The sequence below is a fragment of the Colossoma macropomum genome, unplaced genomic scaffold, assembly GCF_904425465.1.
Source record: "Colossoma macropomum unplaced genomic scaffold, Colossoma_macropomum, whole genome shotgun sequence".
NCBI classification, from domain to species: Eukaryota; Metazoa; Chordata; class Actinopteri; order Characiformes; family Serrasalmidae; genus Colossoma; species Colossoma macropomum.
The window spans coordinates 14,187,379-14,207,646 of record NW_023494792.1 but is presented as its reverse complement, the minus strand read 5'-3'; the positions used below and the strand labels follow the sequence as shown (position 1 = coordinate 14,207,646).

At 39.2% G+C, this 20,268-nt stretch overlaps 2 protein-coding genes across 5 annotated transcripts in view; both read left to right on the top strand.

Annotated features, from left to right (window-relative positions):
- Nucleotides 1-918: 918 nt before the first annotated feature.
- ctdspl2a (CTD (carboxy-terminal domain, RNA polymerase II, polypeptide A) small phosphatase like 2a) lies at nucleotides 919-10,364 on the top strand. The gene is made up of 13 exons (XM_036576101.1): nucleotides 919-1,069; nucleotides 2,162-2,370; nucleotides 2,544-2,682; nucleotides 2,895-3,041; nucleotides 5,315-5,536; nucleotides 5,672-5,759; nucleotides 5,859-5,970; nucleotides 6,623-6,709; nucleotides 8,001-8,063; nucleotides 8,341-8,420; nucleotides 8,608-8,734; nucleotides 8,820-8,915; nucleotides 9,008-10,364. The coding sequence occupies exons 2-13, from the start codon at nucleotides 2,185-2,187 to the stop codon at nucleotides 9,071-9,073; spliced, it is 1,413 nt and encodes a 470-aa protein (XP_036431994.1). The 5' UTR covers nucleotides 919-1,069; nucleotides 2,162-2,184; the 3' UTR covers nucleotides 9,074-10,364.
- A 2,634-nt stretch (nucleotides 10,365-12,998) lies between these two features.
- Nucleotides 12,999-20,268, top strand: part of scaper (S-phase cyclin A-associated protein in the ER) — a 115,604-nt gene continuing 108,334 nt past the window's right edge. For 2 of the 4 annotated variants that reach the window (XM_036576097.1, XM_036576099.1), the window contains exon 1: nucleotides 12,999-13,118. Coding sequence is in view for 1 of the 4 variants with exons in the window: in XM_036576098.1 (XP_036431991.1) it covers nucleotides 18,614-18,667 (54 nt within the window). In the remaining 3 variants the exon portion in view is untranslated. Of the gene's footprint in view, nucleotides 13,119-18,146; nucleotides 18,668-20,268 lie in introns of those variants that run through there. The other 2 variants (XM_036576098.1, XM_036576100.1) reach the window with 2 other exon arrangements.

Genomic DNA, 20,268 nt, shown 5'->3' with positions numbered 1-20,268 from the left:
TTAAAAAATGGGACTATACCTTTTCTTCCATGATGGACATGTTAGTATTTTTGGATAAAGCAGGAATTAAAGCTGTTTTTATGCATATAATCATGTTTATTAAAAAATAATGTGTCTAATTTTAAGAAAATGAAAGAATATTAAATATTGAAACAAAAGTATTACATGGTTTAGACAGACTCATGCCTTAAATAATCCACTAGTCTGTTGTTTACAACTATATATATCATGATATACTAAATTTCTTGCTCTTTTGAAAGAGTGTGATGTAGAATGTTAACATGTTTAAAAACGTATTATGTAGTCCCCAGTTTATACATGGAAACTAGACCATTTTGAATTTGTTTTTGTCACGTCACGAAAAACAACATATTTACATATATGTAAACCCACCTATTCAGCCTACAGCAGTTTAGCCCCGCCCATTCACGCTGAAGTAATAAGGAGTGTTTCAGCCTGAACTGCTTTTCGAATTTGGCACAAAACCGGCCAGCCAATCAGAATTGAGCTCATTTACATATATCTGTCTTAAAGGAACAGTAACAGGAAAAAAGCCTGTTTAATTCCAAGGGATAAGGAGAGGCTGGGAAATGGTCATGTAAAAATGAATTACGACGGTTTTTGGTTAAATAAAACCACAAAAAGGTTCAAAGTGGATCTCACTGAAAAAAATACACAGACATGTAGTATATGTGAAATCTTTGAAACATAATGTATGATATAATGAAAGATTTCAGGGCACAGGTTTGCATAATTCATAGCTCCTGGTGCGTTTGTATGAGATTATCCAGCAGTCTGAAATGCAGGTGAAGCGGCTGAAGCTCCGCTCGGCTCTGCTCAAACTTTTGCTCATGCGCAACATGGTGCATTCGTTATCATCCGGGTTCTTTCAAGAGTGTCTCTGTGAGGAGGCGGGAAATGGCGTCCCGAGAAGCTGTAGGAAAGCTATCTGTCTCTCCGTGACTCATACTGGACGACGGGTGAAGGACAGAGGCTTTCACAGCGGTCTCCGCCGTTGTGGCTAGCTCCGCGGCCACCCCAGGACTGCACCGGTGTTAACACTCGGCATGTAAGTTAAACGCTGTGTTGTGTGCGGCGTGCCTTGCCAGCGTTCGCGCTATCATGCAAGAAGAAAAAATGTAACCGTACGCCACGGTGGTTGCAGTGTGGTTTGAAATCTCGCGTCGTCTTCACGCCTCGTTTATGTATCAGCACACGGCTTGATGCGCGTTCTGCAAAAGGGAACAAACCAGCCACGGAAAATATGAACACGTCCGTGGCTGCTGGTTGTTTCCGAATACCTGCTGTGAGATTTGTAACGCGGCTGCTGGCTGTACGGAGAGGAGAGGAGAGCTCCGCTCCGCTAACGACGCACCAGCGACGTCGCCAGACAGCTGGAATTTGAACAGCCAACTAATCGCTAGCCAGATAGCATTAGCTTTAGCTTTAGCGGCGTCGCTGGTTGCCGTTTGAAACGGAGGCTGTGGAGCTCAAGCGGTCACTTCGCCAGTGCTTTGTTGCAGTAACTTACTCACACCAGCAGTGAATGACAGCTAGCTAAGCGGATACTTTAATGACTCCTGACCACCACTTGGTGTCTTTGTTTTGATATCTTAATGTAGCTAAAGGCTAACGCGAGCTAATTTATCCAGCGAGCTAGCAAACTAGCACACGAGTCATATTTATTCATTAATGTCGCTAGCTAGCGGCGTTGGCTGCACACTTTTTACCACCGCCTTACTTCCACGGTCTTTTGTTTTTAGCACTGTTCCCTGATTCTTGTGGTTTGCTTGACAGTATTAAACTGGCATACTTTGCTACGTACATAATTAGCTTCAGGTTCAGAGAGGCGAGCTGCTAGCTGCTATCTAAGGAGACATGTTTCACCCCGCCCACTTTGCCCGCTGCTCAAGTTGTGGACGGTTGTGGGCTGGTTTCTCTTGTTATTTAGCTGTGGTAGGTGCCAACAACAACCGATACGTTGACCTCCAGAGTCATCAGTACACCTGTCAGATTTTGTGCTACTGGGTCAAGCGGTTTTTCTTATAGCCGTGTCCTCAGAACTCACTTCAAAGATACAGTTCACCTGACTGTAAACAAGACTCAAGTCAAATAGCTAGAGAAAATGTCAAGAAACTCACAATCCATTGCTCTCTTCCAGTCTTACATGTGACTTTTGGGACAATGAGGCTGAGAGTGCGCAAAGCATCTCAGCAGCTGATCCCTACCCCACCTGTCCGGACCACCAAGGCCAAGAGGAAACACTCCGAAGTGGAGCATACAAGGCCCTCAGGAGGAGCAAGGATGCAGAAGACTGACACTGGCATCTTCTCCACCATCAAGAGGTTCATTAGGGGCAATGCTGTCAAGGTCTGGAGCAGTCAGAACTATTTTTTTCATCACCACTCTTGTTTAGGGTGATACACATATATTATTACTGCTCAAAAATGAACTTGAGTATAAAGCAATTGGGTTAGTCTTTTTTTCCTTTAAGCTGTCCGGTAAGAATGATCAAACACATGCCCACTCGTTTCACTTGTTAGGTGGAGCAGTGTACCCCTGCTAAGAGGAGCCGTGTCGACTGTGACTCGGACAGTAACTTGATCACATCCACCCCACCCGCTGGGAACCTGCCCAGCAGAACTAACCCTAGAACTCGCAGGAAAGGTCCTGCCAATGGAGGTGAGTTGGAGAACAGTTTGACAGCATGCAACAAGTATTATGGCTCAAACAATGTCTTTGTATCTGAATGTATTTTCTTTGGGCATTGTATAATTGCTTTTAAAGTATGATTTGAAAATGTGTTTGCCCATGTAATAGCATATTTTAATTAATATACAGCTTCAGGTAATGGTTCGCTGTAAAACGTAACGATTTGCTGCACTTGTCCTCAGACACCATGGCCTGTGAAAGTAAACTAGTGAAGCCCAATGGAAAGCTAGAGGTGCAGACTGAAGCTCCTAGTAGTCCGCCTCGTACCACCCTTCTGGGAACCTTCTTTTCTCCTGTTTTTAACTTTTTCTCGCCAGCGAATAAAAATGGTAAGTTTTGATTTTGCTTTCATGTCACTGGTAAACGTTTTCAGCCTGCTGTTAGAAAGTTTTTCTTAACTGATGTTACCTTATAGGTAAGTTTACATTGCAGCTGGGAGGTAACTCTCTGCATGTGCTCTCCTTTCATATCAGTAACAGTACATTATGGGTAGGGTCAGTCCATGTCAAATCACAAGAAGAGAGGAGATTTCATCGTCTCAGAAATCTTGGAGCTGTTGCTTCAAACAATACAAAGCAGTATCAAATGCACATAAAATGTAAAAAAAAATGTTAATGGTGTAAAATTCAAATGTAAATTTGAATGAAACTATGCCACTTTCATTTTATGTTTTCTTTAAAAAGTGACTTATATTTGGAACTAAGTGTAGCTGTAATGGTCCTACAATTTAGAGGAATACAAGAAAGTCAAATCCTTATAATAAAGTTCTTGAAGTTTTCTGTTCGCTGTCCTCTAACAGCAAGTTGCAATACTGGTTGTTTCCAGCAGATGGCTGCTGATTACTAATTCTAAGTCTTAGTAAAACATTCACTCAAACATCTTGAAAATTAACTTATTAATGAACTCAGGAAGAAGAGTAGACCAATTTAGAATGTTTGTAAACATAGTGGTTGGCTATACTTCTGGGTGGATAACTTGCGTCCACACAGTATGGAAGCAGCTTAATTTACGGCCCAAATTACAGTAAATTCAAATATAGCAAAGTATTGGCAATAGTTGTAAAATCTTGTTTGTGGCTGTAATTTCAAATATACCCAAGTATGTAGTGGGTTTTACTTATGTTTTTCCTGTTTTCCAGCTTTTGTAAGCAGGTAGGGATGCAATAAATAGTATTAAACTTCGGGAGAATCCACTTCAGTGAAGCCAATGACAATTTAGCGAATCCTTTATTTTTCCAGATGAAGTTGCAAAGCACTATTACTTGTCTAATAAGTGCACTAGTCTGTAAACTAGGACATTATGTTAGAGTTATTTCTTTATAGTGTGTTTCACATAAGGTGGCATAAGATTTAAGAAGCTGGCAGAACAAGTGTTTTTGCATATTTTGTGATTCACACTGGACAGAAACTTTGAAGCTTTGTTTGATTCTACACATGATTGTCTGTGAATGTAGACATGTGAGTGCATGCACAGATGAGAGCAGTATATAGTTTCATATCAGCCAGCAAGGCAGCTAATTAGCCAAATCAGATGCTTTAGGGTGACATAAAATGACCGAAAGACCATTAATTGTAGTTATTATAAGCCGTTCCAGCCATCTTTCGTACAGGTGGGAAATGAACCAGAGTTGCATGTTCAGTTAGTACGTGTTTGGTTTTAGTTTTTTTGAATGTGCAATGGGAAAATTTCTTTACAAAGTGAATGCTTCTTTATTAAACACTTCAATGACATGAACTGTGGCTAAAAACATTCCATTAAAGTTATGACATGACTTTTTGTGTATTTTTATATACCAAAAACAGTCACTGTTACATGATCATTTATAGCCTCTCTTCACCTATAAGAATTAAACATACTGTTTTTGTTACTGTGTCTTTAAGACAGATATATTTAAATGAACTTCTTTCTGATTGGCTGCCCTGTACAAAGCATTATTCAAAAAGCAGCTCTGTCCAAAACACTGCCTATAACATCAGCGTGAATGTGCGCAACCAAACTGCTGTAGGCTAAATAGTTGGAAATATGTAAATATGTTGGTTTTTGTGACATCACAGAAACAATGAATTCAAAACACCCTGTTTTTGCAGCTTGTTTTCTAAATATGGACTACATAGGCTGGGGATTAAATTGTATGTTTTGAAACTTTAGTAATGTTTGTATGCTTTTTCAAACTGTTTTACTTCAAAAAAAGAGACACTATGGCCATTTTATAGAGATTATTACTGTAAAAAGATAAACAAGAGCCATGAACCCAAAGCTGTTGTTAATAAAATGAGACATCCTTAATCATAATAGCTGAATTGGCTGTAATATTTTTTTTTAAATTTCTTTATTGATATTCTATTTTCTTTGATTCCTATCTTGACAAATCACAGGGTCCAACATTACAGTTTGGAGCAGCAGGAATTGACATGGAATGACCTGGTAGCATCCTGAAGTGTGCTGAATTTTGTTTGATTACAACCAATCTAAGCTAAACATTTAAAATGTGAGGTTTATGTTTAGCATTGTGTCCATAATTTAGTGATGTTTGCTGTGCTTTAAATTTATCTGACCTTCTTCACAGCAAGCACTTGTACCTCATTTTCCCTTTGTTCATTAGCTACATCGGGCTCAGATTCTCCTGGGCAGGCAGTCGAGGCTGAGGAGATAGTGAAGCAGCTGGACATGGAACAGCTAGAGGAGACCCCCACTAGCACTACCACCGACGGTAGCAGAGACATCACCTTTGACCCAGCACTAAACACAAGACCTTTGCTGCCCACAGAAACAGCTGAGGAGGAGGGGGAGATTGCCACTGAGGCTGATATGCCTCCTTTGACAGGCAAGTGTTTCAAAATAATTAGCTCCTATTTAATTAGATGAATATTTCACAAGCACAGGAGCTTGACACTACTTAGCTCTTATGTGTCAGTGATATTTATATACCAGAACTTTATTTTTTCATCTTTCCTGGTAGCTGTTGGATCTAACAGCAATTACCCTGATGCCCCACCATCACCCCCAGCAGAAGGGACATATGAAGAAGACTGGGAGGTCTTTGATCCGTAAGTGGGAAAAGAGCAAAAGCAGAATCAACAAAAAATCTTGTGGTGCTCAGAATTGCCTATTGCTGCTTGTTTTTCTAATCTCTGTGATCTCCATAGTTATTTCTTCATTAAACATGTGCCACCACTGACTGAGGAGCAACTTACCCGTAAGCCAGCACTTCCACTCAAGACCAGGAGTACTCCAGAGTTCTCTCTCGTCCTGGATCTGGTGAGTATGGTTATTGAATATGTGCTCTGTCAGTGAAAGCAATTAAGCATTAGATAGGTTGTAAAATGATGTCATCCTTTTATTTGTAATGAATTTGTAAGGCTATGAATAAACCCGTTTGTTTTTTGTTTAGATCATGACATGACAGTTGTTATCAGAATATTTCTAATTATTTTAAATGTTCAGAGCACCTAGTAAAATCTGGAATGCTGAACTTATTTGCATATTTGTCATACTTGTGTTCGTTTTATTGCCAGATGCTCAGTTTGTTATAGAGACTTCAGAGTTTCACAAAACCTTGTCAATGAAATTGAAGTATTTATGACTTATTCTTGACTGTTTGCCGCTAGTGATGTGTCTTTTCTGAAAGAGAGCGACAGAATGATCAGTTCAATTTGTAAATTGTGTACCTCACATCCTTTCTTAGCATCAGGGCTGCATCTTACAATTACAGAGAAATTGTTGTTTTGCTTATAATAAATAAGGGGGAGAAGAATTTGTCCTGATTGCTTTTGGATGAACTTATTTTGCTGTAATTAAAACAAACTGTGTTTATCAACCTAATTGATAAACACAGAATGGTTGAGTTTGCATTCAGAATCTTGGAGGTGTTTCTAAACGCAGTTCTTTTTTTTTCTTTTTTTTGTTTTAGGATGAGACCTTGGTTCACTGCAGCCTAAATGAGCTGGAAGATGCAGCACTGACCTTCCCTGTGCTTTTCCAGGATGTCATTTACCAGGTATATTTACAAGATTTTATGTAAGAAGTGGTGTTGTACAGTGCCTCCACAAACATTGGCATCCCTGTTAATTATGAGCAAAATGAGCTGTAAAAAGTATTCGTAAATACTTATCGTTTGGATCTTTCATTAGAAAAAAAGTATAATCCCATTCATATTTTTTGTTTTAAAGTTCACCTGAGTGATAAGGAGCACTGGTCAATGGTCAGTCATGACATCCTGTTTCACTAGGGAATATATATGAGATGAAACTTACTCAGAATTCTGTCAGTCATCCATTACTATGAGAAAGACCAGAGAATACAGCAATGATGTATGATAAAAGGTTGTTGAGCTGTACAAATCAAATAAAAAATGGCAACAAGAAAATAGCTAAAATAGCTAGGTTGAAAATGCCCATTTCCACTATCAGGGCAATAATTAATTATATAAAAATAAAAAACAACTAATATTCTGTCAGGAAGAGGATGTATGTCTGTTATTATAGGAGGATGTTTAGAGTGGCAAATAATCTTCACACATGGAGAATTACAGAAATTAGTTAGGTCTTTGGGTCAGAATGTCTCTTAAACTGCAATCAAACACCACTTATATAACCACAAGTTCGGGGGGAGAGAGAAAGCTACTAGAAAGCTTCTGTTGTCAAGGACCAACAAAATCAAGCACCTACAGTACACCTACCAGGGGTGCCAATAATTGTAGAGGACACTAAATATACCATTAAAATACAAAGAATTTATCATTATTTGTGCGTAGCAAGTACCGAACATCATAAAGTTGAGTGTGATGTCTTGTACTTGGCCATCTTGTCCAGCTGTTATAAATTCTCCAGTTATATTGGAATTTCAAAAGTTATCCTACCAGCATTCCTATTTAAATTAGATGTTACCTAGAAAAAAATCTCAGCCAGTGCACCTTTATGGCCATATTATGACAGAATATATGGTAGACGTGTGTTCAGATATTTACGAGGTACAGTACTCTGCAAAGTCATGTGAGAAAATACATAAAGCTATTTATCCGGTCAGTAAGCATTTATTTGTTCAAGAAATGGTATCATTTATACTGGTAAAAAACTAATTTATTGCCAACATAAATAGTTTAAATAAATCATATTTATTTGTGTGTAATTTACAAAAAATAAAAACTGTGCAAAATACTCCACTGCAGGTGCATGTTATCTTTTAAGGAGTGTTTTATTTTACCTGCGTTTATTTCAGGTTTGTAATTGGTATTTTGTTGTGAATTTTGTGTGACACTATCCTTATTTACAAATGTTTCTCTATTTAAGGTATATGTCCGGTTGCGACCGTTCTTCAGAGAATTCCTGGAACGTATGTCCCAAATTTATGAGGTAGGTTCCATGATTGGATATACGAAGAGGTTTTACATGATTGAAAATACTAAAACAAGAATATTACTATTGATCAACCCGTTTTTTAAGAAAAATAGGGACATTAAGTAAGAGGTGAATTAATGTAATGTGAAGTCAAAGGTCATGCATAGATATACTTTAGACTGATCAATTAACTAATGAATTAACTACTTGATATCCACATGTCTCAGATTAAGTGTCCTTTGAGAACTATTTCTAGATTTGAAATTGAAATTGAACTCTCTCTCTTTTACAGATCATTCTTTTTACCGCTTCCAAGAAGGTTTATGCTGACAAGTTGTTGAACATTCTGGATCCTAAGAAACAGTTGGTTAGGTCAGTTTGTTTTCATTCAGGTTCATTTTCTTGGCCTACTTGTGACATCTGATTTTTATTTTTTTATTTTTATTTATTTATTTTTTTTAAATAAATATGTAGAAGCCTTGGGTTTAGGTGTGTCTTTTAGGTCTCAGCTACTACAGTTTTAAGTATGATAAGCATCCTTTCTGTTTTACGTTGTTAGGCACAGACTATTTCGTGAGCACTGTGTATGCGTCCAAGGAAACTACATCAAAGACTTGAACATACTTGGGAGGGATTTATCCAAGACCATAATAATTGACAACTCACCGCAAGCTTTTGCGTACCAGGTTGGTGTACTTGCTTGCTTATTTGTTTGTGTTTTTTGCTTGTTTGTTTGAGAATATTTGCCGCTCAAAATGTCTCTCATTGCAGCTGTCTAACGGGATCCCAATTGAGAGTTGGTTTGTGGACAAGAATGACAATGAGCTCCTCAAGCTGGTCCCGTTCTTGGAGAAGCTTGTGGAATTGGTAAGTAATGAGGTGTGTGTGCACGCAGGGTGTTATAATGCCTCATTTTTCCTATTGATTTATTGTTCCATGTCTTTGGTCCTCTTTTGCAGAATGAGGATGTTCGGCCTCACATAAGAGAGAAGTTTCGCTTGCATGACCTTTTGCCCCCGGATTGAGGTGTCTCAAGCTTGCAGACCAACTTGACTGTTTTAATAAATTGGAATTTTCAAAAGGGGCACGGAAGTATACGTAACTACAAACTCTAATGAGGATTTGAACTACAGATTTAGTTTTACCGGCTATGTTTTATGTGGAGATAGGGTGGGTTATCAACAAAGATTTTAAAGAAAATGACTTTCAAGTATGCATACATTTTATATAAACACTCAAATGTAATTGTAATTGAAGGAAAGAACAATTCCTCAGCTTTGACTGCCTGGCCTCTTGACAGATATTTGTATGTCTGGGCTCGGCAACAGAAGAGACTCTTAACAATATTTTTTTTCTTTTCCTTTACTGTTTTTCATTTTTGCCTAAATTGGACTGTATGTAAAGTGCTGTGGAGAAGAGGACTGATGTCACTCCTTTTGGTGCTCAAAGGGACACTCCGCCCTTACTAGCCATCGACTTTTCAACAGCAATGGCCAGTTAATTATGAATTCATAAACATATAAATATATATATACATATTCAGTTGTGTGTATATGTATATATAACATTTGTACATATGTATTTTCCTGTCAGGTTTGTAAAACGTTCCTTTCGCTCTTGAGTTCAACATGCATTCCTTTTAGTTGGAAGGCTTGTTTGATAGATATGCTGACTTTTTATTGATTTTTACTATAGGTTTGAAGTTTTATTTTTAAATGGCTTCTCTCTTATGCTTTATTTTCTAAATGCTTCTAGACTGGTTAAAAAAAAAAAAAAAAGTGAACATATCCCGTCACCTGTAAGATGCGTAGCATATTTGGGGTGGGATGGGAGGGTGTGAAAATAATGTAAATCAACTTTTTTTCCCCTGCCTCTTATGTATAATTGACTGATGGTAAGAATCAGTTTTGGTTTCTGATTGCTTTAGACTATTGACTCTGTTCATATGTTCTTGGGAGGGGGGTTAATGTTTTTATTCAATTGTTAGTTTGTTTTATATGCCAAGTATAGGTAAAATGTAAAATACTCTATGTGACTTCGATTGCTTTTCTGTGGAAATAATGCTTGGTCTCTTTATGAAATGTCTGGTAATTGTAGCACCAGCACATGGACTAGCCTAATCACTGCAAATGCGTCATATTCAGTGTTTTTCCTTAGCCAATTCAATCTTGCGTTTGAACTCAGTCCACTGTTTTAGGAATCATCGTGTACAATTCTACCTCTCTCTGATGGGTAGACCCTGCATTTCATTCAGTGTTACCCCAATGTTTTCTTTTCTATGGACATAATACATTATTTTTATGTATGAGTAAGCCTGAAATGTTTTAAATGGCATTGTCACACACGGCCTTGACTGTTATCCTTTTTTTCTTCTGAAAATGAATGTAGCTTGTGGATGACTTGTTTCAGACCTGCTCATCATGATTTGACTATATATTCCATGTCATTTTGCATAAAGAAATTTCACAGAAACGTTTTTAATAGGAAGTGCAGCAATGTGTCATTAGGTAGGGGGATTAAATTAGCTCTGAGTTGGAGGTATGTGCACCTGAGGTCAGGTTTTGGGTTCTTGTTGGATTAACATCAGCATCTTTCAAATGTTACAGTAGCTTTTCTTCTGGGAATGGGTTTACATCTTGAGCTGCTGAGCAGTGGTTTTGTATTCTCTGAACATGAATAGGAATTCAGTTTCAGGCCTGTCTTGAAGGTGTGTCTGTTTTAAGAGTTTTTTAAGCACATTTTTAGACTGCAAATGATGAATGATTGTAAACAGGCAGTTTTAATCAGGTGTAAAATTACCCAGCTACGTTTCTGTCCATCTGGTGGTGCTGTTGAGCAAAACATGGCTTAGAGCCAGTGAGTCTCAGCACCACAGTCTCAGAGGCAACTTTCTAACTTTGTACAGTTGAGTTGTCGGTGATGAGCTTGTACACAGACGTACCAAAGAGGGTAGAACATCATGGGATCTAATAACATTGTGTTAAAGGAGATCAACATTTTGACAAAAGATCTATTTCGGTTGTTGTGCAATAAATGCATGCAGGTTTAAAAGGGGAGTTTCTGTAAAAGATTTGCCCAGGTAGTCTAGTTTTGTAATGCAGCCAAGGGTACTAAACCCGTAAAGATTTTTAAATGTTTTTTTTTTTTTCCCTTTCTTTCTCTTGTTCAGAAGAGCCACGCACGCTTTTGAAAACTGTGGTTGTGTCTTATAATTTGAGAGTAAGGTCAAAAGTCAGTTTTGTTCTGTTTTGTTCTCCCAGATCAGTATGCTGACACTTTTCTAACAGTTAAAAAAAAACAAAACATTTCAATTATTTGGCAAAACGTCTGAATGCAACGCTTTTGATGTACCAACGTCCAGCAGTCTTCATATTGAGAGCTTCATGTTTACTTCTTAAGTTTGTCATATAAAAGTCCATTCGTTGTAAAAGTGTCAATGTATTTACTACAGATTCATGAAGTTATTTGCCTTAATGTCAAAAATGTCCTTTAAAAAGGTGTTCAAACCCCCCCCCCATTTTCTTTATAACTCGCCCTGTAAAAAATGGGAAAGATGGTTGAAACTGAATGGGGTGGACAGGTTACAAGTATAGCACTCTAGGATTCTAGTATAAAACTCCAAATCCTTTCTGGGACACTTTTTTAAAACTTAAAACTTTACTGTCGTTTCTGCCATATTACATAAAGGAATTCTTTAAACAACTTTAATTAAGTAACAGTCTCAATTTTTCTTTTTTTCGAACTTAGAAATGATCCAAGAGAATCTTAAGAGGCAAATCAATACTAATATTATAATAATGTTAATATTTGTGAGCCAACCTAAAAATCATGCCTTGCAAAAAGTAAGTGTAATGAAATTGTCTTTCTGTTTGTGTATAAACTGCTACGAAAAATCAAATGTAGTCATTTTACCAAAAAGCAATACGTTATTCACACCTTGGAACTGGAATAGCATAAATATCAGTGTGTCAGTTCTGTAGTAACATGCTTGGATTTTTAGCTTACAACTAAAACTTTCAATATTTGTATATCAGTTCAAGTCCACCCCAAATCAGCCTTTCAACCCTCTACATGGCAGCTCCCAAAATCGATTGTATTTTGGAAAAAAAACTCTTTTTCTGTTAGCTGCTCAGCTCCATGCTAAAAGCTCTGAGGCAGAGCCAAGGATCCAGCTTTTTATGGGCTCTAAGCTCTTTTAGTTTTTAAACTATGCTTTCTCAGTACCGTTCAAAATTCAGTTTGAAGTTAAAATGCTACTACTTGTTTTAAAAACATTGACGTTGAAATTGTAATTGAATTTGAAATCACTTGAATTGGTTTCTTACTACTGGAAATTTAACCATTACACATAAAAAGTAAGTTCAGTGATAAAATGAATATTATGTTATGTGAGAATTGTATTTGCACATAATTCAATTTCCAGCAAGACGTTTAACAATTTAATAATTAGAATTTCAGTGTGTTGAAATTTTACTTTTACGTGTGAAAACTGAATTACCACATTAGTCAAATTTGAATTTTGATCTGTTAAAATTCTACTTTTTACATATCAGTTTTTCTGGTCTAAAAAACATGTAACGTTCACATTTGTTCAAGCTGAGTTGCTGATATCATCACAGAAAAGAAAAAAAAAAGGCTGAAGATTAAAGGCTAGGAGCCCACAGACGGCAGGAGTTGAGCCTCAGAGCTCAGGGATGCTGTGCTGGGCTGCTCCTCCTCTCCACTCCTCTCCACTCGGCGGCGCTAATGCGCAGTGACTGGTCGTGCCGCGCGCCGCTGAGAGGAGCAGAGAAAGAAGAGGAGGCCTGTTTAATTTCACAGCCTTTTCGCTGCTAAGTTACCAGCCGTTACTCTCAGGAGTTCGGGCCGAGCTGACGGGAGGCGAAGAAAGAGTCCATGTCTAAAGATAACCGCCACGATGGTCGTCGACGTGGCGCTGGCCAGCAGCACCGCCTCGGGCCGAGAGGCGGGCAGAGCGGCGACGGGAGGGAGAGGTCAGGGAGTAATAGCTCCGGCTCCTCTCACGGAGGAGGAAAAGGGAGGAGTACGCCCATCAACATCGCCCTCAAGGTACGTTTCGGCTCCGCAGCCCGTTACAGTTTGACCGGGCGCAGCGCTGAGCGGCGACTTTTCCGCGTTCACTCGGGCTGCAGCTCTACTGCTGACCTGAAATGACGCTCAGCGCGCCGGCTGACCGAGCGGAGTTGTGTCCGTGGTGGAGGAGCTGGCTGACCAGGTGTTCGCTCCAGAACTGGGCGCTGTTGTCACGTAGCGCTTTCAGCGTCGCCCCACGCTGTTTATCTGTGACAGTGAAAGGCGTAGAACAGGTTTCACAGCCATAGTAAGACCCAGCAAGAAGGAGAAGTTGACTGCACTGAAAGAAACGCTCCAGGTGCTGCTTTGAGCTCATCACTGACACTGACAGGTGGGGGGGCTGAGTGAGGAGAGGGCCGGGGTCCAGCGCAGCTCTGTCTTTTCTCTGCTCCGAGACTTCATGTAAACCTGGCAGTAAAATGATGAGCTGAATCAGCTGTGTTTGTAGCAAAATCACCCAGAATGTGCAGGAATCCGACCCTCTCGAGTTCCCCACCCTTGACCTAGATACATGGATGACCATTGTTGATCTAAGCTTCAGACAGACGAATCAGACAGACTTCACATCTGCATAACAGATGCAAGAGGAAGAACACAGCGCTTCAGAAAGGCTGAAGCTGCTGAAGCATTTTTTTCCCATTTTCTCTTGATCTACTTTAGGCTTTTGAGGTAACAGTGCCCTCTGAAGTGGGTCAGGTGTTATGTTTATGCCAGTTTATAGTTGATGTACCAAAGAGGTGTTGAGTCAAAATCTGATTACGTCTTGATAAAGGCGCACACAATTTAAACTCCAGTCCTAGAACTAGTGGTGGCCTGTTGGTTTGTTTGTTTGTGTGTTATTTGTTGTTTGTTTGTTTTTGAAATTGAAGAAACTTTTATGCTTGTACTTTCAGTCAATGAAAAAGTGGAATTCGGTGTATTTTAGTATCATATCATATCATTGGTAGTTTTCATCATAAGTAAATAGTCACTAGTCAGTTGCCACCATGAATGACAGTTTTGTGATTTTTACAGATTATTACTAATAGCATGCTGGGAAAAATGGGAAACTAACGTCTAACATAAATGCAGTTTGCATAACTTTTACTAATTTCGTAGAGTTTTATCAGTGAATGGTGAACAGTGAGTGAAGTGTAATTAGTGCTGCACTGTACTGTGCAATTCAATCATAAATCAGTTTTATTTGAATGAGATTTGTTTAGATCTATATTTGTCAGTACTGGCACAGATTTTAAAAGAAAAAACTTCTTATCTGAAACAAGGCTACTTAATAAGTTGTCTTGTGTGCAATAAAGATCAGTCCTGTGCTGTGTATCTAATGATGTGCTCAGCCCCCGATTCAGTTCAATTCTTGATACTGAGTTCATGATTCTGTGTTCTTACGGTACTTTGAACAAAATTCAAATGAAGAAAAATGATGACTGTAATCATATTGTGGTAAAGCTTACTGGCAGGAGGCACAGGAGGGGCGCTGGAGTGAGCTGTTAGTTAGTGCTGATCATTTGCAAACTTTAGTGAATAAACAGTGCAATTGCATTACGTATCATAATTAATAAAACGTCTCTACAGTATCACAGTTTTTGCGTTGTGATCTCACAGTGTATTGTCGCACCTCACTCCGGTATTGATTTTAAAGTAACTCTGCTGTTTTTTTTGTATGCTCAGACACGTTACATTTCAAACATTTGGTAAAATTATTCACGAAGGTCGGAGTATGTCTGTTTCTTGTTTAGGTAAGCTTTTGTCTTTTCAGACTGAAGTCTTTGTTAATGTAGACTCTATTTATGTTTGTTTCCTTCCTTGCCAGCTGGGCCATATTAAGGAAGAAAGTAGTCTTAAGGAATCAAGAATTGTTGAACACTAAGCTTTAATACAGCAGCAATAAAGTGCTTCTGTATAATAACATATCTCTTGCTAAAGAATACAATATATATGTACATATTTTAAGCTTTCAAATTCAAAGGCTTCAGCTGAAGTATTTGTGCTGAAGATGTTACGGTGTAGAGTTTTGAGTAGATATACACTATATAGACAAAAGTATTAGGACACATACACATTGCACCTACAGGAGCTTTCATGACATCACATTTTAAATCCATAGGCATTAATATGGAGTTGGTCCCCCTTTGCAGCTATAACAGCTTCCACTCTTCTGGGAAGCTTTATACAAGACTTTGGAGTGTGTCTGTGGGGATTTTTGCCCATTTATTCAGAAGAGCATTTGTGAGGTCAGACACTGATGTTGGACAAGAACCTCTGCTCTACTTCATCTCAGTTAAGCTGGAACAGAAAAGGGCCTAACCCAAACTGTTTGCACAGAGTTGAAAGCAGACAATTGTCCAAAATATCTTGGTATTCTGAAGCATTAAGATTTCCCTTCACTAGAACTGGGCCGACCCCTGTAAAACAATCCCATAGCATTATCCCTCCTCCTTCAAACTTTACAGTTGGCACAATGCAGTCAGGCATCGTCATGCTTGGCATTGTGCATATTGAAGATAGGCTTGTGTGTAGCTGCTCGGCCATGGAAACCCAATGTCTGAAACTCCTAACACGCAGTTCTTCTGCTGATGTTGCTTCCAGAGACAATTTGGAGCTCGATAGTGGGTGATTCAACAGAGGATAGACACTGTGCGCTTCAGCACTTGCCAGCCCCACTCTGTGAGGATAGACACTCTGCCGCTTCGTGGCTGAGCTGTTGTTGCTCATACGTGCCTTGATTTCACAGTACTAGCACTTACATTTGAGGGGGGCTAATCTAGCAGGACAGAAATTTCACAAACTGACTTGTGGCGAAGGTGGCATCCTATGACAGTGCCATGTTTAAAGTCACAGAGCTCATCAGTACCACCTATTCTACTGCCAGTGTTTGTCTGTTGAGTCTGCAAGGCTGTGTGCTTGTATTTATCCACCTGCTATCAATCGGTGCAGATGAAACAACTGAACTTAAAAATTAGGAAGGGTGTCCCAATACTTTTGTCCATGTAGTGTATGTATACCATTGCTCATTCTTTGGAATTTAAGAAGGATCAGACTCCGCTGGTGAGCAGTTTAACCATTTTTACTATTTGAATATCTGAATTTTTAAATGCAAATATAGCATTTGAATATATTGGAAAACTTGTTATGGATAAAAAAAAGGGAAATGTAGAAGCTTTAACAATCATTTACTGTGTCCAGCTAGCATAATACATGGTCTTATCTGATCTTTCTTGCTTGAGTAATTTTTCTTTGTTGAACTGTGCAAAGTTATCATCTGTCATCTTTATAGTTTTTGCAGTAACTTGGTTAAAGTCAGTAACTTGATTTTAAAGACTTATTGATTAAAATTTACGTTCTTGGTAAATCAACTGATTAATAAGTTCTCAATTTGAATGATAAACAAGGTGTTCACAGGTCATCATAACCCACACCAGCAGGGTGTTTGTAGTTTCAAATTAATTGAAAATGAAAAAGTAAAGTAAAAATGAAATATTTGCTGTTACAAATGGTATGTATATGAAGTAAAATGTTTTGTTTAACTAGGTCTAGACTCAACAGGCCGACAGACAGCTAACAGGCTCCTCCAATAATACTATCCAGTTAGGTCAAAGAATTCATAGCAAAACATACAGAGTAAATAACATGTCCCCCGAGTGACTGTTAAAAGCTTCAAACAAGCTTGTTTAGGTAGAGCTAGCCTAAGTTGTATTAAGCCTTATGTGGGAAGTGAATGCATACCACTGATAATCAGGTACTAACATAACATTGAAGAACTAGATGAAACTAGCATTAACGGTGTGATATGGGCTACTTTTAAAGTAAAGATTTTTAGATTAAACTGCTGTATAATGATATGCACAGCTGTGACAAGTTCATGGAATGACTGACTCAAAACATCTTTATGGATTTCTCAGAAGTTCCCAAAAAGTGGCATTAGATGGCATTAGAATGACTTGAAATTTTTGATACCTACAGATACCGCTCTCTTTTATAATTACAATCTCTTAGTTGTACCTGTCTTGATCCAAATCTCTGAATGATAATTGCTTTCAGTAAGAATGAGGTGGAACGTTGTAACTGTTTGTGATCTATATCAGAGATGAGTTATTTAGCTATTAGGTTACATAAGCTGAATGATAATATTATGAACACTCAGTAATCTACTGTATAACAAGCCCTTCTTGAGTTTTTTTTTCACAAATACCGGAATTGGTATCTGAACTGCCAGTTATTCCAGGGGGCACTGTAAATGTTTAAATTATTTACTTTGAGTAAATCATGACTTTTTAATTGATTCCTTTGAGCGTATTGCCCTTAAAGGACCCATATCCTACATTGTTCTTGGATTTTTTTTTTCCAGAGGTCCATTATGGTGTTTGGTTGGGTTTATATACCAAACACAGCCGTCATTAATTTCCCAACCTTCTTTTTTATCATTTAGACATAGACAGGCTGTTTTTGTTACTGTGCCTTTATGACTGATATATGAGCTACTTTTTTGATTGGCTGCCCTCTGTTGCACCCCATTCAAAAAGCAGTCCAGGCTGAAACACTCTTTAAAACCTTAAGTATGAACGTGTGGGGCTAAACTACTGTAGGCTTAATAGGTGGACGTATGTACGCATGTTGGTTTTTATGACATCACAAAATCAGTGAATTGGAAAGACTGTTTTTGCAGCTTAATTTACATGTATCTACTGGAGGGTGAAGAACGTCTTTTAAAAGAGTGTTTATATGCTACATTAAACTCTTTCAGATGTCCTGCTGCAATATTTTAACTATTTTTTAAAATATGGATTTAAAATCAGGTGACCTTTTTTCTGCTGTCTTATCTGTTGCCTTTCTCTCTCTCTGTCTCTCATTTCGTCAGCATGGCTCTGTTTACATCCCGGGGTTTGGCATGAGTCACGCGCTGCGCTGCCGAGTCCAATCAGATGCGGAGGCTGTGTGTGTGTGTGTGTGTGTTGCAGGCACTTTGACAAGCACAGGCTGCAGCCTCCAGCAGCAGCAGCAGCAGCCAGAGGGTGGCTGAGTGGGCCGGATTGTCATATACACATGACTGCACGCAAAGAGATCACAGAGGAATAGAGAGCGTGGACTGACTGTGTTTTGCTGCTGTTTGAGGAGTGAGAGAGAGAGAGAGACAAATTAGCGGTAGCAGCGGACACTGCAGCACCGTGGTGTCAGTCTGGAGAGGGATAGTGCGAGCTCAGCAGGGCAGAACAGAGCGTTTAGAAGCTCAGCTGTGATTAGCTCAGGAGCAGTCAGGGTGAGTAGCCTTGTCCAGCCGCCGGCCTGCTAAGCAGCGCCCTCTCCTCTCCTGATTGGTAGAGAAGTTGACACGGCTGGCCAAGTTGCCGGAGCTTGGAGGCGCTCGCTCTGCGTGGCTATTTTGAGTTGTGCTGTCAGATGACGATGCCTCCCCATGCGTGCAGTGGCTATGATGCCGGCTAGGGGGAAACAGGTTGCTTGAAGTGCGCTGCAGAAGTATGTCAGGGTCGGATAAGGATGAAGAACCCGCTTACAGACTCTACTTCTACTCTGTACGTACCTTCTAATCTCTCCCCTCTCCCTCTAACTCTCTCTCTCTCTCTCTCTCTCTCTCTTCCTCTTTCACTCTCTCTCTCTCTCGTCCCTCTTTGCATGCCTCTATGCTTAGACCTGCTTATGGACATGAAACCTTATCCCTACTGCCTCTTTATCTATTGAGATGACTGGCTTAGAGTGCTTCTTTCTGTGTGCTGTGCATGTGAATAGAAGCTATTAGCTCTTAGTGTGGCCTCTGACCTTGTGTGGTTCCCAGACCTGGTCCTGGAATTGGCCTTCATATCCTAGTGTTTTCTCCGATATAAGACCTGATGCAACTAATTATCAGTATAAAAATGTAATATATTACAGAATATTAACATGTTTATTGACCTTTTGGAATTTCATTATACTGTACATAGTCATATGCAAAATACCTTATTATACCATGTTTTGTTACATGTTTTTGTTTCCGAGTGAAAATGTTATCTTCTACAGGGAACAACTTTAAACATGGCATTTTTCTACCATTAGCACACACATTTATTTTAACATATTAGAAAACATGCACAGGCAACATTTTTATTTTCCCCATTATGTTAAATTCTGCAAAAAATCAGTTGTGCATTTTGCATGTGACTGTACATATAATGATAATAAATATGAATTAAATTGTACTGTATTAAACTGTATTGAATTGAATATATTGACAACATACTGCAGTATATTCCATTTTCCTATATTCAACAAGCCCTTCTTGAGTTCAGTTGGTTGCCTTCAAGCAGAGAAAACAGGTCAGGGATACTCCAGAGCCAGGATTGGTGCCACTGTCGTATAACAGTGGTCAGTACCTTGCAGAGGTGGCCTCTTTGTCCCCTGTGAGCCAGGTGGCAGGGGCCTGCAGGTGATTAAGTGGATGAAGGGGGAGCCTCTCTTCATAATCCCAGCCTGCGTATTCGGTTGGGCTGCTGTACGCTCTTCAGAAAGAGCTGTTGTAGCATCAGGTGTGCCTGAGTTCATGCTTTTTATCTTAGTCACCATGTGCTTTAAATGGCTCCCGAGCCATCCTGCGCTGTCTGAGGATGGACCCTGCACTTTACTTCAGCGGTCAACTGCCATCTGATGCCTGCCAAAGCCCAGGAAACCAGGAGTAAATATTTACTGTCAGATAGCCTTGTGGAAAACATAAGGTTGAGTTTGCTTATGTCCACTTTTTAAAACCAGGATCATTTAGTCAGCCAGTGCATGGCTTAGAAATCGTCCATTGTCCTTCTTTTCACAGCGAATAGTGAGGGAATAGTGAGTGAGGAGAGAATAGAGCTTGAACTGAAGATGCTGCCTTGCTGCTCTAAAGTAGGTCAGTTGTATATATTAAGCCTAGGGACATCAGATTGTAGCAGGCCAGGACCGTGTGCTGTTTATGCATGTGTGAAACCTAATGAACCTTACCCAAAAACTCTCCTCTCTGTTCATGCCCCCAGTTTGCATCACGTAAGCATATGCACATATAGATTTCATTTTTTGAACCTATTAGAGTGGGCTGTTTCGTTATTTACTCGGCATGCTCTTGCTTACCTCGTTTCAGAACATCTAGAATAAGTTTCAGTGGCTTGAATGC

Bases quoted from the DNA above. Each gene is read 5' to 3' on its own strand.
- ctdspl2a (XM_036576101.1), top strand. From the start codon at position 2,185: ATGAGGCTGAGAGTGCGCAAAGCATCTCAGCAGCTGATCCCTACCCCA. The intron at 6,710-8,000 runs GTATATTTACAA...TCTCTATTTAAG, and splicing joins TCCAGGATGTCATTTACCAG to GTATATGTCCGGTTGCGACC. The intron at 8,421-8,607 runs GTCAGTTTGTTT...TTACGTTGTTAG, and splicing joins CCTAAGAAACAGTTGGTTAG to GCACAGACTATTTCGTGAGC.